General features: G+C 43.1%; 2 protein-coding genes across 2 annotated transcripts in view; one reads left to right on the top strand and one right to left on the bottom strand.

The window, feature by feature from the left end:
• Window positions 1–1,007: 1,007 nt before the first annotated feature.
• Window positions 1,008–2,703, top strand: fabp7a (fatty acid binding protein 7, brain, a). Its single transcript, XM_056295281.1, has 4 exons — window positions 1,008–1,187; window positions 1,489–1,661; window positions 2,039–2,140; window positions 2,375–2,703. Exons 1-4 carry the CDS (start codon window positions 1,115–1,117, stop codon window positions 2,423–2,425), a joined length of 399 nt encoding a protein of 132 aa, XP_056151256.1. The 5' UTR covers window positions 1,008–1,114; the 3' UTR covers window positions 2,426–2,703.
• Window positions 2,704–13,243: 10,540 nt separating this feature from the next.
• si:ch211-266g18.10 (trichohyalin) overlaps window positions 13,244–15,595 on the bottom strand; it is a 39,644-nt gene continuing 37,292 nt past the window's right edge. Inside the window, exons 30-32 of the mRNA XM_056295406.1 lie at window positions 13,564–13,608; window positions 13,428–13,463; window positions 13,244–13,329 (exon numbers count right to left, since the gene is read on the bottom strand). Coding sequence (XP_056151381.1) covers window positions 13,244–13,329; window positions 13,428–13,463; window positions 13,564–13,608 — 167 coding nt within the window. The remainder of the gene's footprint in view (window positions 13,330–13,427; window positions 13,464–13,563; window positions 13,609–15,595) is intronic.

The following is a 15,595-nucleotide window of genomic DNA, read 5'->3' as shown; positions in this document are numbered from 1 at the left end:
ATACAGTACAATAGCAGCTTTTTGTTTTTCTTCCAACAGTCGTTTCAATTCAGCCAAGCCATATTCTGTATTTTATACAGGGTGGATTGGAGAAACCTGATACTTTGGTGCTGAATTTAATCTGTTAGTACGGAGCATAATCATCTGTTTCTGAAGTTTTCCCCAGCATATTTCACATTTATACAGTTTCAGTTCATAATGTCACAGGAGCTGCCTATTCGCCCATCCTTGGTTTAGCTATTACCACATAACCTCCATGTATAGGTCATACGTAGTATAATAGGTGTCCGTCTCAATTCTGCTACCACCCTGGATCTGTTGGTCAGGTAGGCGACTACCACGCCGAAAAATAAACTACGGCAACCACCTAGTAACACCCTAGCAACTGCTAAAAATGCCCTAGCAACCACCTAACGTCCTGGTAACACCATAGCAACCACCTAATTTCCTAGTAATACCCTAGCAACCACTTTAAATGCCCTAGCAACTGCGCATACTAGCATGTATTAAATACACCAGCGTTGCTGATCCGAAACCACCTGCATTTTCTTCAGGTGTACGTCTCATGTTATATTACGTTATATGTCAACAGTGCTCTGTGATGGCCTGGCGGCCTGTCCAGGGTGCAGCCCCACCTGCCGCCCAGTGGCTGCTGGGATAGGCTCCAGCGTCCCGCGACCCTGAGAGCAGGATAAGCGGTTTGGACAATGGATGGACGGATGTCAACAGTCGTAATTTAACGCACGGGACGATCAACTACAATTGGGGTTTCGCACTACGGTCAAAAAATTGGACATTTGCCACGCGGTTAGAGTAGACCAATCAATGTCATCCTTATTTTTTCTTTCACATTCAAAGCCATAACTTGATTCAGGCGCACTTTGAAATCTGCCACTGGCGTGTAAATAAGGACCAATGGCGTCTGGGGTATAGCGTGATCCCCCCCCCCCACCTCCCCCTCCTACCGCGTCTCAGCGTGACAGGCGTGTGTGTGAAACGCCGCGCGGAGACCGGAGGCTGGCTGTCGGCGCTGTGCAGGCTTCAGTAACAAGTAACCATTTAATTCCCTTTTAAGTTCAAATCTGAACCGGACAGGACCGACAGTATCTCCAAAATGGTTGAGGCATTCTGCGCAACATGGAAACTTGTGGACAGTGAGAACTTCGATGACTACATGAAGGCGCTGGGTGAGTCCGTTTTAAAGGGTTGCTGAATTGCCCCCCCTCTCTCCGGGACTGATTTGATTCATATTGTTTAGCTTGCGGTGTGGACGACTTGGCTCGCACCATTCTTCCGCAGAAAACTCCATCCGGTTGTTTAGTCAGTTATGTTTGCATATATTTGTAAAATTCCTAAGTGGTTAAACAATGCCTGTTTTTGTAAAAAGTCCTTTATCCATTAATAAAGCATGCAAGTGCAACACGTTGGACAGCAAAGCTGGGAATATATATATATATATGTTTTTTTCTTCTTCTCTCTTTCAAACAGGTGTTGGTTTTGCCACAAGGCAAGTGGGTAATGTCACCAAGCCAACGGTGGTGATCAGTCAGGATGGGGACAAAGTGGTGGTGAAAACCCTGAGCACCTTCAGGAACACAGAGACCTCCTCCAAACTGGGAGAGGAGTTTGATGAGACCACAGCTGATGACCGAAACGTCAAAGTAAGTCAGGCAATGCCATGGTGCATCGTGTAAGATCATGTAAGGTGTTAAGTATTTGAGCATTTAGGACTGTGCAGTGTACACAGACTGCTAATTTCTCCAGACTCGATCCTTCATATTTTCTTTTCCTTGTAATTTTCTGTTGCATAATCATTCTGCAGTTACGGGGGATGTTGGACTCTTATGTGCACTCCTTGCACTGACCCTTGCCGTATTCAGTGTTTGTTACTTGTGATATAGTTTGGCATATTTATTGTTGTACTCTCGGTTCACTAAATAACAGTGTACGCTGGGTGACTTGAATGTTAAATCACTGTAAATAGATAATGCAATAGTTTCCCAGAGTGGTGAAACCAATGTCTGCTATATGATTGCAGTCTACCCTTACCGTGGAAGGAGACACACTTGTGCATGTGCAGAAGTGGGACGGCAAAGAAACCAAATTTGTCAGAGAAATCAAGGATGGGAAGATGGTGATGGTGAGAAATCAAACAGAAACATAACATTAAATCATGATATACGGTTTACATTAACAGATATGACAGCAATTATGAACTAATATGTATCAGTTGGAAGGTATTTGAGTGAAGAAAATGTGATTAAATACCCTGTTACACATCATGTTACTGTGCGTTAGCCATTGTGTTGAATCCATAGTGAAAAATGAGCTGGACTTGACTATTTACTTTGAATTTTGCTGTTCTGACCCATAGACTCTGACTTTTGAGGGCGTGCAGGCCGTCCGCACATACGAGAAGGCCTAACTTATCCAAATCCACCACACAGCAAATCATCCCAGTACTGCAAATCCTCCACGAAGCACTGCATTTCCAATTCATCGCTGTTCTCTTTTTCTACTGTACGCAGAGATTTGCACTTGATTTGTCGCGTTTGACACAAGAAATTGTCCTTTGAATGGGTCTTTTTGTAAATAATGAAAAAGAAAATTTGTTCAGACAACTTGTTTTTGGACGGCCTAAATTCTGATCGATTGATCCTGTGTATCACTTGTTGGGGGGAAAAAAAGGGACAAAATAAACTACTTGAATAAACCCACTGAGTGTTGTTCATCGCGAATAACGGTGCAGTTGCGCTGAGGCAAAAAGCCCAGCCCCCCCCCCCCGCGGCGCAGCGCAGCGCCGCTGTCTGTGCTCCAGTGTCTCGCACTGGTGCATCAAAATGTACCAGCCTAAATAGGGAGGGGGGGGGGGGGACAATGGCGTCTTTGTGGCCGTTCCCAGGTGACAGCTGGGTGGTGCGGGGCGAGCTCTGCAACGGCAAGGGTGGCCGCTCGACTCCTGAAAGGGAATGGCCTAAAGTAACCCCGAGAAAACTGGGGACAGAAAGGAGCACTAAGGGAGGAGGAGGGATGACGTCATGTTGGCTTTGGGATAATCTGATTTAAGATGTGGTGTCATTACGTGGCGGCATCGTTCGATAGCGTGGACCAACCGTGTTCGAATGCAGCCGCTGGCCTGACGGAGGGGCAATTTAAGGAGAACGAGGCGCCGGATATGGACCGGGCAGCCTGCACCGCTCCATTATCTCTCGGTTAGTCGTTTGGAGTCGTTCAATTTGTCCAAAAAGATAATGCAAAGTAATGCCGGCAACCACGGGACCGGTGAGCCTCTAGGACTTATCTCCTGTGATAATGAGAAGGGTGCAATTGAGAAGAAAAAAACAAAACAAAACGAAAGCAAAGACGCCCACATGCACCAGAGCTATTTTCATCATGTTCACTTTGTGCAGGTATTTTATTCTTTTTCACTGCAAGTCGAGTGGCTTGCTTCTTTATGAAAAGCATGGTAATCTCCATGTCATGCTTTGAATATTGGATGAAGAAATGAGCTTTACTGGTTATTTTTTTTATGTTGATAGATCAGTCAGCGCAATTTATTTTGTTTGCAAGTGACGTCATCATTCCATCATTCTTCTTATATTTAACCAGAACAAACTGAAGCCTTCCCACCCCGTATACACACCCTACCCTATGTGTCGAGCCTATCGCTGAATAATAAGAGTACAAGTTGGCATTCTTCTCATTTCAACACACAGGCTGCCAAGTTGCCAGCTCCCTTTGAATAGTGTGCGACACACTATTCACACACACACACACACACACACACACACACACACACACACACACACACACACACACACACACACACACACACACACACACACACACACACACAAACCGCCATGGTAACTGGAGTGGAATTTATTTGGCCCATTGCTCAGTGAATTAATTTCAAACAAAGCATGTTTGTATGCTTCAGTGAATAAACCCCAAGTTCCCTTTAAGCTCACCATACAGCAAAATGATGCATCTGAAATGCATTAGCTCAAATGCATTAGCCTAATGTCCTATTCTGTCTCCAACATCGTAACAATGCAAAATAGCAGCGAAAAGGCAGACGAGGGGTTTAACGTCCCAGCAGAGACAACAACACACAGCAGCTCCCCTCCGCATAGGCGGTGCTGTTCAGGCTAGGGGGCGCTTAGCTTCTCCAAAATTATCACTGAAAAAAAAATAACCTCCAAAAAAAACTCTCTTTTTTGGGGGGGGGGCAGTAACTACTGGCAAGCATGAAAACTCACTATTGCTAGCTTAACTCATATCAGGGAAAGAGGCAGGATAGGGGTCCAGAAGCAGGGACATTATCCATCCATCCATTATCCAAACCGCTTGTCCTGCTCTCAGGGTCGCGGGAATGCTGGAGCCTATCCCAGCAGTCACTGGGCGGCAGACGGGGAGACACCCTGGACAGGCCGCCAGGCCATCAGAGGGGTTTTAAACCATACAACATGGTTAAACATAATTAAACATGGTATAAGACACGGCGAAACCAAATACACACAAGACAAGAAGGGACATTTTAACTTTAGTAGAGACAAGAGAGTGCGGAGCAGAGGTTGAAGAATTGAAAATTCTCTTGACACCATTCTTTTAATGTGCCTATCTAAAATGAGAAAATAAGAAATTTGGCGAGGGCTGTTACCAGTGGCCTGATGATGTTTGCAAACAAACATACTATGTGATACCTGTTCAACAGGGTCCATGCTCTACGTAGATTGCAATTTTGACTTAAATCCACATACACTGTTCTTGGGTTGCAGAGAGGCTCGACGTGACATAACTATTTTAACTCAGCCCAGAACTAGTTGGTGATTACCTAAAGAGAGAAATCAGAACCCTTTAGAGTGGTAAATACAGAGAGAGACACGTGTCATCACTCAACTAAATGACCTCTACAGTCTAACCTGACTGCAGGTATCCCCACCCTCATAAACAGTACAGTTGCATAACAACCGAAGCCAACGATCAGTTTCATATGCAAATATGGGTGTGACAATTAACTGAGTTTCAATGGCCATGGGTACTATTCACAGAGGGTTTGGGAATGTTTGCAATCACAGCATTGTAAAATGACGACAGATGTACTCTTAGCCCCCCCCCCCTCAGTTCAGGGATGGTCGTTCCCTCTTAACATATATGGCCTCTTTGACTCCCCGTTCAAACCATCATTCCTCCCTGTCAAGGATGTGCACATCCTCATCCTTCAAAGAGCGGCCACTGGCTTGTAGATGGGTGTAGACTGTGGAGTCCTGGCCTGACGTGTTAGCTCTTCTGTGTTGTGCCATCCTCCTCTTGGACAGTGTCTGTTTAGTTTCCCTGATGTACAAGTCACAGCAATCCTCCTGGCACTTAACAGCATACACTGTATTGCTCTGTTTGTGCCAGGGGACCTGATCCTTGGGGTGGCCCAATTTCTGGCGCAGCGTGTTTTGGGATTTGAAAGCAACTGAGACACGATGTTTGGAAAATACGCGTCTCAACTGTTCCGACACTCCCGCCACATATGGAATCACCACTGGTTTACGCTTAGTCAAGTCAAGTCAATTTTGTTTGTATAACCCAATATCACAAATTACAAATTTGCCTCAAGGGGCTTTACAGCAACACAACCTCCTGTCCTTAGACCCTTGTATCGGATAAGGAACAACTCCTAAGAACATCCCTTTAACAGGGAGAAAAAATAGGAAGAAACCTCAGGGAGAGCAACAGAGGAGGGATCTCTCTCCCAAGACGGACAACGTGCAATGGATGTTGTGTTTACACAATTTACATAATACAACATTTAAAGAGGATAACATAATGATAATGGAATTTTACAATATATGAAGAATATGATGTGGAGGATGCCAAGAGGTGTCCAGACGCCACCGGAACAGCCCAGGACCCAAGCCACGTGACTAGCATCACCATATAAAGAAAAAAAAAGAAGAAAAAAACAGTCGCATGTCTTCGTGAGAGAAGGAAATAACATTAAAACAAGATAACAAAATTATATGGATTTATAAGATACATAAAAAGAAAATGTGATGAGAGGGGGTGCCAAGCAGCATCCAGATGGTGATCACCATCACCATGGAGACTTGGGAAGAGGACAGACTACACGTGCATACAAGGGAGACTCACATCACACCATTCACGCACAGAAGAAGAGACAGAAGAAGACATCATTCAGAAAGAAAGAAAAGACATGAGAGAAAAGAACAGTTCGCAAAAGTCAATAATCTATACTCTGGCAGCACGGTGGCGCAGTGGTTAGCACGGTGGCCTCACAGCAAGAAGGTCCTGGGTTCGAACCCTGGGGTAGTCCAACTTGGTGGGTCATCCCGGGTCGTCCTCTGTGTGGAGTTTGCGTGTTCTCCCTGTGTCTGTGTAGGTTTCCTCTGGGGGCTCCAGTTTCCTCCCACAGTCCAAAGACATGTAAATCAGGTGACTTGGCCGTACTAAATTGTCCCTAGGAATGAATGTGTGTGTGTGTGTGTGTGTGTGTGTGTGTGTGTGTGTGTGTGTGTGTGTGTGTGTGTGTGTGTGTGTGTGTGTGTGTGTGTGTGTGTGTGTGTGTGTGTGTGTGTTAGCCCTGTGATGGCCTGGCAGGGTGTCTCCTGCCTGCTGCCCAATGACTGCTGGAATAGGCTCCAGCATCCCCTCGACCCTGAGAGCCGGATAAGCGGTTAAGATAATGGATGGATGGATGGAATAATCTATACTCTATAATCTTGTCGGCAGAACAGTGCTTGGTAAATTCACTGAGAGAGAAACTAACCCACCATGCAGTACAGGTCGTGAAGCACTCAACTTAAAGGCAACTAATTGTAGGCTATGGCAAAAAGATGAGTTTTATGCTTGGATTTAAAGGACTCAACAGACTGATTATCTGATGGCAGCAGGCAGGTTATTCCACAAGAATGGGCCCCGATAGGAAAAGGCCCTGCCACCAGCTGACTTCTTTTTAACTTTGGGTGCACACAGCTGCCCTGTATTTTGAGAGCAGAGAGCTCGAGATGGAATGTACAGTTTAAGGAGATCAGACAGGTAAGATCGGGCAAGCCCATTTAGGATTTTATGAGTCAGAAGAAGCACCCTTAGACAGCTGTTGTCTTTCTCCTTTCTTCAATTGGCTGGTGCACTGTTCGGGCGTCTTCCTGGCTTTGACAGACGCCCAGTTAGGGTAACCACACTTAACCAGGGCCTGTTTAATGTGGGATTTCTCCCCTTCCCTGGTCGCTGTGTCGGTGGGGATGTCGTCAGCTTGGTGGTACAGCATCCCGATGACTCCGAGTTTGTGCTCCAGTGGATGATGAGAGTCAAACCTTAAGTACTGATCAGTATGTGTTGGCTTATGGTAAACATCAACAATCAAATGTCCCCCATCACTAATCGAAATTTCACAGTCTAAGAACAGGTTAACCTTAAGGCTAACCTGTCATTTTTCACATCCTTCCTGGTGAACTTGATGTGGTTATCCAAGAGTTAATGTGGTCAGTGCAATGTGTTACATCCTAACCCAGGTGTCGTCCACAAATCTGAACCAATGACTAGGTGGTGTCCCTGGATAGGACATCAGAGCCTTCTTTTCCACTTCTTCCATATACAAGTTGGCCACTACAGGTGAGACTTGGGCACCCATAGCACACCCATGCCTCTGCCTATAGTACTGCACTCTGTATGTGAAGTACGTGGACTGAAGACACAGCTTCAGGAGCAGACATATTTGGTCAGTGTTAAGGGTGGTCCTATTGGTTTTGGTTGTTATGCATCTGTCACCATCTTACAATGCTGTGATTGCAAACACTCCCAAATCCTATGTGAATAGTACACATGGCCATTGAAGCTCTAGTTAACGGTCACGCCCATATTTGCATATGAAACTGGTCGTTGGTTTTGGTCGTTATGCCACTGTATGGTTTATAAGGGTGGGGATACCTGCAGTCAGTTTAGACTGAAGAGGTCACTTAGATGAGTGATGAAACGTTTCTCTCAATAAATGTTGTGTCCACATGAACTGATTCACCTTTGATTTTCTTACCTGGATTATTGAGCACGTATAAAGATATACATGAATAGTTGTTTACATGTTAAAATGAGAGTAAATTTCATGTTGTATAGTGGCTCTACTTTATGTAGCCTGTATTAATGTGAAATATTTACCTTAATATTCAATAAAATATTGAAAAGTTAAAAAAAAGTCTTTCACTCCAAGGTTCATTGAGTGCCATTTTAGCAAGATGAGGACTTTCTTTGTCAGCGCCTGTCTAGCTGTTGGGTTAAGCTAATTTTGTTTTATGAAAATCCTAGGACATTTAGCTTCCCCATACCTGATGCCCTAGCGCCACCTATGCCCCTCAGTGAGTTCTTATGTCCTCTGTGCTTTCAGGGCAGAGCAGCAGGGTTGTCTGTCCTCTTTGGGTGAAATCTGTGTCAGTGGTGCAATCTGGCCTGCATTAACCTCTCTGGCCTCATTAGGGAAATACTATTTAAAGACCTGGCACGCTTTATCCCTCTCAATTCAATTATGTCACTTGTTGTCATTCACCTCAGAAACACATGCACATACACATACGCACATCCCTATGCACAAATGTGCAGCATAGATAAAAACACACTAATCATTTCTCTTTCTCTCTCTCTCTCTCTCTCTCTCTCTCTCTCTCTCTCTCTCTCTCTCTCTCTCTCTCTCTCTCTCTCTCGATTTCTCTCTCTCGATTTCTCTCTCTCTCTCTCTCTCTCTCTCTCTCTCACACACATGCACACACGCACACACACTAGTACTGTATGTGAGATGCAATGCAAATGAAAGGTAAGGGGGGACACCCCCCACTGTCCCCCAACACCAGCTCATTTGTTCTCTCCCACAGTCATACACACGTCACACTCTTATGCCAACACACACACACACACACACACACACACACACACACACACACACACACACACACACAGAGGGGAAGTCTTTGTTAATCTTTTTGTCACTATGTCTATGAGTATATCCAGTATGAGTGCTGCTCCGTCCGTGTGAAAGGGGCCGTCTACAGCTGTGGCCTCAATCCCACAATCCACTCTTGGCTCTACAGCCAAAGGTCTTTCCTTTCCACTCCAGTCTCGTACTGAATGAGAAAAGTCTGTTAATCGGAAGTACGACAAATAGTGAATAACTAAATGGGGAGAATTTACCTACGAATGTGACTATAAATTTAGTATATTTTTGGGACATTTTAGTAAAGCTTTATCTCTGCCCTGACAGGTGGCCATAAGGTATTGTTGAATAAAATTGACAAATACACCTCAATCTGTTTTTTTTCCATTTTGCCCATTGCTAAAACTTGAAACGTAGTGTAATAGCATATAACATAACATACATTAGAGCCATAATTCCTGTTAAAAGTATGAATGTTGTAATGTTGCTCAACATCGCCACCAGCTGGAATATGGCTGTACTGCACAGTGTACTGTCGACCCCATTTGGCACATGTAAATTAAAGGCATGATGCAATGTGTTGCTTGCATTCTGTTTATTGACGTCAAAGTGCTATTCATATGTCCGCAAAAATACTGCTAGTATACATGACAATTGTGAGCATGGAACATAAATATAGGTACATTAAGGCCAGCAAAATAATTATTCGTGGTTTAAGGACAAAACTCATTAGTGGCAAACATTGTAGAATCTTCCATCCATTTTAACATTTACAGTGAGTGTTTTTCCAGGATATTTATATCATCATTTAATTGTATACTGTAGGCAAAACACGAGGGGCAGAAAAATAATTTCGTTTTTTAAATAACTTTAGATTTCACTTCTCAAATCTCCAACTGATAAAAAATAAAAGAATGAATAAAAAATGAAAAATGTTTCTGTTGAGAATTACACAAAAACATTTTAAGGCCAAAAACAAAACACACACATCATGATGCACAGCAGTTTCCAGGATTTTCATATCAGAAAAACATAGTGCTTTCATCATTAAGATCATCTAAAATGTCTCTATTGCACATGCACATTTGATTAGGACTACTTTGATGATATAATTCTGTAAACATGATTAAAAATCATATCAGTTTTCATATTCTGAATTGAAATGTGCTTCATTGCCATGAATCCGATCTTTTTTTTCAAATCAGTAAATTGAATATTTATATACACAAAAAATATATTTTGCATTCATTCTGGGATCACCAGTCAAAAAAAAAAATTCTGTCTCAGATAGTGGGACCATTGCTATCATCGCTATCCACGAAACTCCAGTTGTTAAAATACAGTAACTGAAGCCTGACATCATTGTGATTTGCGGAGAGTTCATGCAAATAAATTAAGGCATTACAGGTTATTGAGGCTTGTTCCTCTTGTTGCAGCAAAGCCTTATAACACCATGATAAGCTAACTTACATTTGAACAGACTCAGCATTAATGCGCATCATCATGAGCTGTCATAACCGCCTTGTTGGCAGCATATGGCGCTCAACGTAAAGAGCCTCATGTAAACAACAGCTGTGTTACAGACTTATAGACGACAGTGCAGATACAGGATTATCGGACCCGAAATGTCACTTCTCCTGTAACAGCTAATGACTAGATAACGTGCAGTTTTCTTACAGATGTAAATATCTTAGTCTTTACACCATGCGTTTAATACCAAGATGCAGGTTGTCACCTAACCAAGAAAAACGGTAAACTGCTAACCGTACACACTTATCTTCCAGAGACTTCAAAATACTGCCTTTGAAATAATGGTTTATCACATTATTCAAAATCACTCTGAAATCATTTTGCAGATAGTCTACACCTTTATGGTAGCTTTCGAAATAATCGTGCACTTGTTTGTACATTATGTGCAAAATCTATTCTTACAATACAATTCATACATACACAATATTCACCTCATCATATTTGTCATTAGCATAGTTGTTATTGTATATTTATATTATAACCTCGATAATGATGTATAATTCATACATATTAATGAAATATCAATAACAAAAAGTACCATGAACAACAGGAAGTTCAAAATGGCAATCAGAATCGGTTTGCCGAGTGTGAAGTGGTTGTGTGCTTGTTTGTGAGAAATCATCTTGAATTATTCATTGGCCTTGCCTGGGTCCACACCTTTGAATCCGCCCACTCCACCGAGTTGACTGATTCTTCTGACATAGAACGGCGGTTTCTCGGTTGAAAAAGTGATTATCCAATGAGCACCGCGGAAGGGCTAACGATTAGCCAATCAGTGCCACGGGCGGGACTAACGCCATTGTCAAGCGACGACACGTCTTCTCAATATCGCCGACGGCTTAGTTTGTTTTTCATTCGCTCCGACGTGACCATGCTTTAGTCTCGACTTAAAAAGACGTTTGATTCAGGCGGATTTCAACCCGGTTAGTCAGACTGAAGATGGGAATGGTGAGTAACGAGTTGACAATTCTGTCTGATATTGCGTTGATACACAATTGAGGGTGGCTTCACCAGGTGCTGATGCTCCTTTAAGGCAGACATTCAGAGTGCTGACGTAGCACTGCTTAGAGTTTCCGGGGAAGCCATGTTTGCAGCAGCCTAGCGGTTAGCTGGTTGCCACGAGAGATTGTGCTGTGTCTGTGTTGTTTTGTGTGGCGAGTAAACGGGATTGACTCGACTCGATCTCTCCCTCGCCTCATTCCTGCACTCCCACAATATCAGGCAATCGTTGACCAATGGCCTTAACAAAAGCATTTTGGTCTATGAATGAATAGCTGTTAGTGACAACACCCATTTTGAATAAATACAAATTTCATCAACTGTTGCCCTACTTTGCACCTTCCAGTTTGTGAAACATCATTGGTTTCAGTGATGTACAGTGATCTGGTGCAGGAGCAAAAAAGAAAAAAAAGAAAAAGGGTACTGATTCACGTCCAGCTAAAATGACAAGCACCGAATCAAATGTCTTCGGGACATGAATTAAAACAGGTTATCCAAATAAAGTGTTGAAAAAAAAACTTTCCCGAAATCTGTTTTAAACACAAAGTTAACCCGATAGCCTGTTTTAGGCTACCTAGAAAATGAAGACAATCTCAGATCTCACGCTGAGACACGATGTGACGCTAGCAAGCTTAAAATGGGGTGTTGCTGTAGATGTACTTACGTAGACGTACACACGGTATACGTTTACAAGACTTCAACGTGCCGCCATATCTAATGTTCACACCTCCACTGGAGGTCTTGTGTTTCCTATCTTAAGATTGGGGAGCTCTCGTAGACTGTGCAAGGTCATTCCTTTCAACACATTTAGGACTAGAAAACTAGAGGAACAGCTGGTGCTTTCAGAGGAGAAAGTCTCAAAAACAATGAGCACTGATTCCTATTTTTACAAATACAAATAAAAATGGATAAAAGTGTAGGACAGTATATATGTACATAAGTTGCGTAGAAATGAATAAAGTAATATCACCAATGATGGAATAAGCAGTCATCAATACAAGTGTTCAGTTGTAACCTAAGGGCAATAAAAGCAGGGCAAAACTAAGCGATAAATACTTGTCATTCAAGTCATTTTGAAGGAAAATACCAAAAAGGTGCCATGTGTAGGCATCGTAACATAGGTAGCATGATAAACCACTTTTCAAGTAAGTAAAGATTTGGAGGACTTGCTTGGATCCTTGGCCAACCTTGGAGTGGTCAATGGATCAATATGATTATACCCTATATACAGCCTAGTTGAATACATTCAAAGTTTTCAGTCGAAATCACATTGTGACCCTTTCCGACTGCATGGAGGTGACCCCTTTTTTGTTTGATGAAACTGTGCCCCAGATATTAAGAAACTGATATAAAATACAAATGTATTAAAATACTTGCACGTATCCCCATCAAAGAAGAACTTTATGAACATACAACAATAAAAATCAATTCAAATTGCTCCATTTAAAAATATTCGATGTACACCTGAAATGCATAACATCCCATTAGAACAGTAAAGAAGAAAAAAAAAGAAAAAAAAAGAAAAGGAATGACGCTGGCTGCTTGCTTTAGCTACGAGAGCTCAACCAATACTGGAAAGAAAATAACAGGTGTATTACCACATCTGACCCATAATCCCCCTGTCATCCCAGTCTTCCCCTTTTAGATCAGAATAGTAGATGACAGACAGGCAGGGTTTCAGCAGCAAGAGGTCATGACTTGGCCTTGTCGATGTTATCAGATAGGCTTGACACTGAAGGTCTTGTCCTGACTCATCTGTGGGTTACTTCAGGCTCCTCGGGCTCACATCTGCAGTGGCGAGAAGGCATAAAATGGAAACTGGGCCTCATCCTCATCGACGAAGAAGCACTGGAAATAGGGCATCTCATCTGTGGGAAGAGTGAATGGGAAAGTAACGTGACTGACAGCAACAAAAACTTTTTCACACTGCCGTGATGTTTGTCTTGCAGAAAAAAGATGTACCTACCTTCCATGATATAGCTGTCTGTTATGACTGGCTCTGCTGTCAAAAGGAGAACAGCACATTGATCACAGGGTACGTTAGATTACATTACAATATCAGCATTATAGTCTTACACATTATAAAGGTCACTGCACAGTACCTTTGGCTTTCGCTTCTTTGGTGGTTTTCTTCTCGATAGTTTTTTCTACAACGAAAACAAGAATAATTGTCTGTCAATGCATCATGTTAGGTCAGTGTAATCTTGTTTTTGTTTATTTTTGGGGGGATTTTTTTCTCCCCAATTGTACTTGGCCAATTACCCCACTCTTCCCGAGCCGTCCTGGTCGCTGCTCCACCCCCTCTGCCGATCCGGGGAGGGCTGCAGACTACCACATGCCTCCTCTGATACATGTGGCGTCACCAGCCATTTCTTTTCACCTGACAGTGAGGAGTTAAGCCAGGGGGACATAGCACGTGGGAGTATCACACTATTCCCCCCCAGTTCCCCCTCCCCCCTGAATAGGCGCCCCGACCGACCAGAGGAGGTGCTAGTGCAGCGACCAGGACCCATACCCACATCTGGTTTCCCACCCGCAGACATGGCCAATTGTGTCTGTAGGGATGCCTGATCAAGCCAGAGGTAACACAGGGATTTGAACCGGTGAGCCCCATGTTGGTAGGCAATGGAATAGCCTGCCACGCTACCCAGGTGCCCAGGTCAGTGTATTCTAACCAATTTGAGTGTGTCAGTTTATGAATGTAGTTATTCAATAATTACAGTACCTTTCTTCGCAGGCTCCTGTCTTTCTTTAAGAACTCTGTCTTCTGAAAGTAAAGAAACAGTCAAACGGTGCTAATATACCCGTCTGTTAGCATACATTTACATTTTGGTCTCATTTTACAAAGCACTTATTTCAACATGTTTCGTATTTTGTACCTTTCTTTGCTGCTACAGGTTTGCCCTTGTCTTTGGAAACCTCAAGCTCTGTTTTACAAATAGTAAATGGATGTACGTTAGCAACATTCTGACAGCCGAAAGTCAAAAAGTAGAGAGAAATGTGGGGCAAGAAAGTCCGTTCTTACCCTCAGCTGAATGCCATGGGAAGAGAAAATAGTCATGCTTATATCTTGAAGAGGTCTGTTCTTTTTTGCAAGTTTCAGGATGTATGTCATAGCTGATTGATGTTGGTAATGAAACAGTCCGAGGGCATAAACCTCAAACTTTTTATGCAAAACGCAAGCTCGGGGCACATTTGGTCTGTTGAGACACACCCTGTTCCTTCCCAAAATTTGACATTTACAGAAGATTTATGTTCTTTATACAAGGGATTTTATGGAGCTTGATATTGATCTTTGTTAATGCTTATTTGAGCTTGTCTTGAAGGTTGTCAAGATTATTAACAGTCTGCTCAGACACATTATGTCCATATTTGACAGTAACATGTTCACTCTGGTATAGTGTTCATTATTATCTTCAGCTATTAACAAGCCTTTAGACAAAATATATCCACTGTTTTTCTGCACAGCAAACAAAACATGAAAGGAAAGCTGATTTTATTTTCAAACATTTTCAAAAAGGGAATGCAACATCGTTGAATTATCAAGTTCAAGTTTTGTTCAACTTCGTGGTCCACAGTTGGTGAAACACAGAAAAAATACTTTTTAATTGAAATTCAATAATTTGTTTCAGTAATGAGCAATATGTTTGTTTTTATTTGTTGAAAAATCCCCCCCCCCTTTCTCCCCAATTGCATCCGGCCAATTACCCCACTCTTCCGAGTCATCCTAGTTGCTGCTCCACCCTCTGCCTGTCCAGGGAGGGCTGCAGACTACCACATGTCTCTTCCGATACATGTGGAGTTGCCAGCTGTTTTTTTTTTCACCTTACAGTGAGGCGTTTCACCAGGGGGGATGTAGCGCTTGGGAAGATCACGCTATTCCCCCCAGCCCCCCTCCCCCCAAACAGGCAGTCTGACTGACCAGAGGAGACGCTAGTGTAGAGACCAGGACACATACCCACATCTGGCTTTCCCCCCGCAGACACGGCCAATTGTGTCTGTAGGGACACCTGACCAAGCTGGAGGTAACACGGGGATTCTAACCAGCGATCCCCATGTTGTTAGGCAATGGAATAGACCACCATGCCACCCAATCAAGCTCAAGTTTTGGTCAACTTCATGGTCCAACAGTTG

The sequence above is a fragment of the Lampris incognitus genome, chromosome 16 (genome assembly GCF_029633865.1).
Source record: "Lampris incognitus isolate fLamInc1 chromosome 16, fLamInc1.hap2, whole genome shotgun sequence".
In the NCBI taxonomy this organism is placed as follows: domain Eukaryota; kingdom Metazoa; phylum Chordata; class Actinopteri; order Lampriformes; family Lampridae; genus Lampris; species Lampris incognitus.
The sequence above is the reverse complement of the archived record's forward strand: the minus strand, read 5'-3'. Positions and strand labels throughout refer to the sequence as shown.

Coding starts and splice junctions, on each gene's coding strand:
- fabp7a (XM_056295281.1), top strand. CDS start 1,115: ATGGTTGAGGCATTCTGCGCAACATGGAAACTTGTGGACAGTGAGAAC. Junction 1,188..1,488: donor TGACTACATGAAGGCGCTGG/GTGAGTCCGTTT, acceptor TCTTTCAAACAG/GTGTTGGTTTTGCCACAAGG. Junction 2,141..2,374: donor AGGATGGGAAGATGGTGATG/GTGAGAAATCAA, acceptor TCTGACCCATAG/ACTCTGACTTTTGAGGGCGT.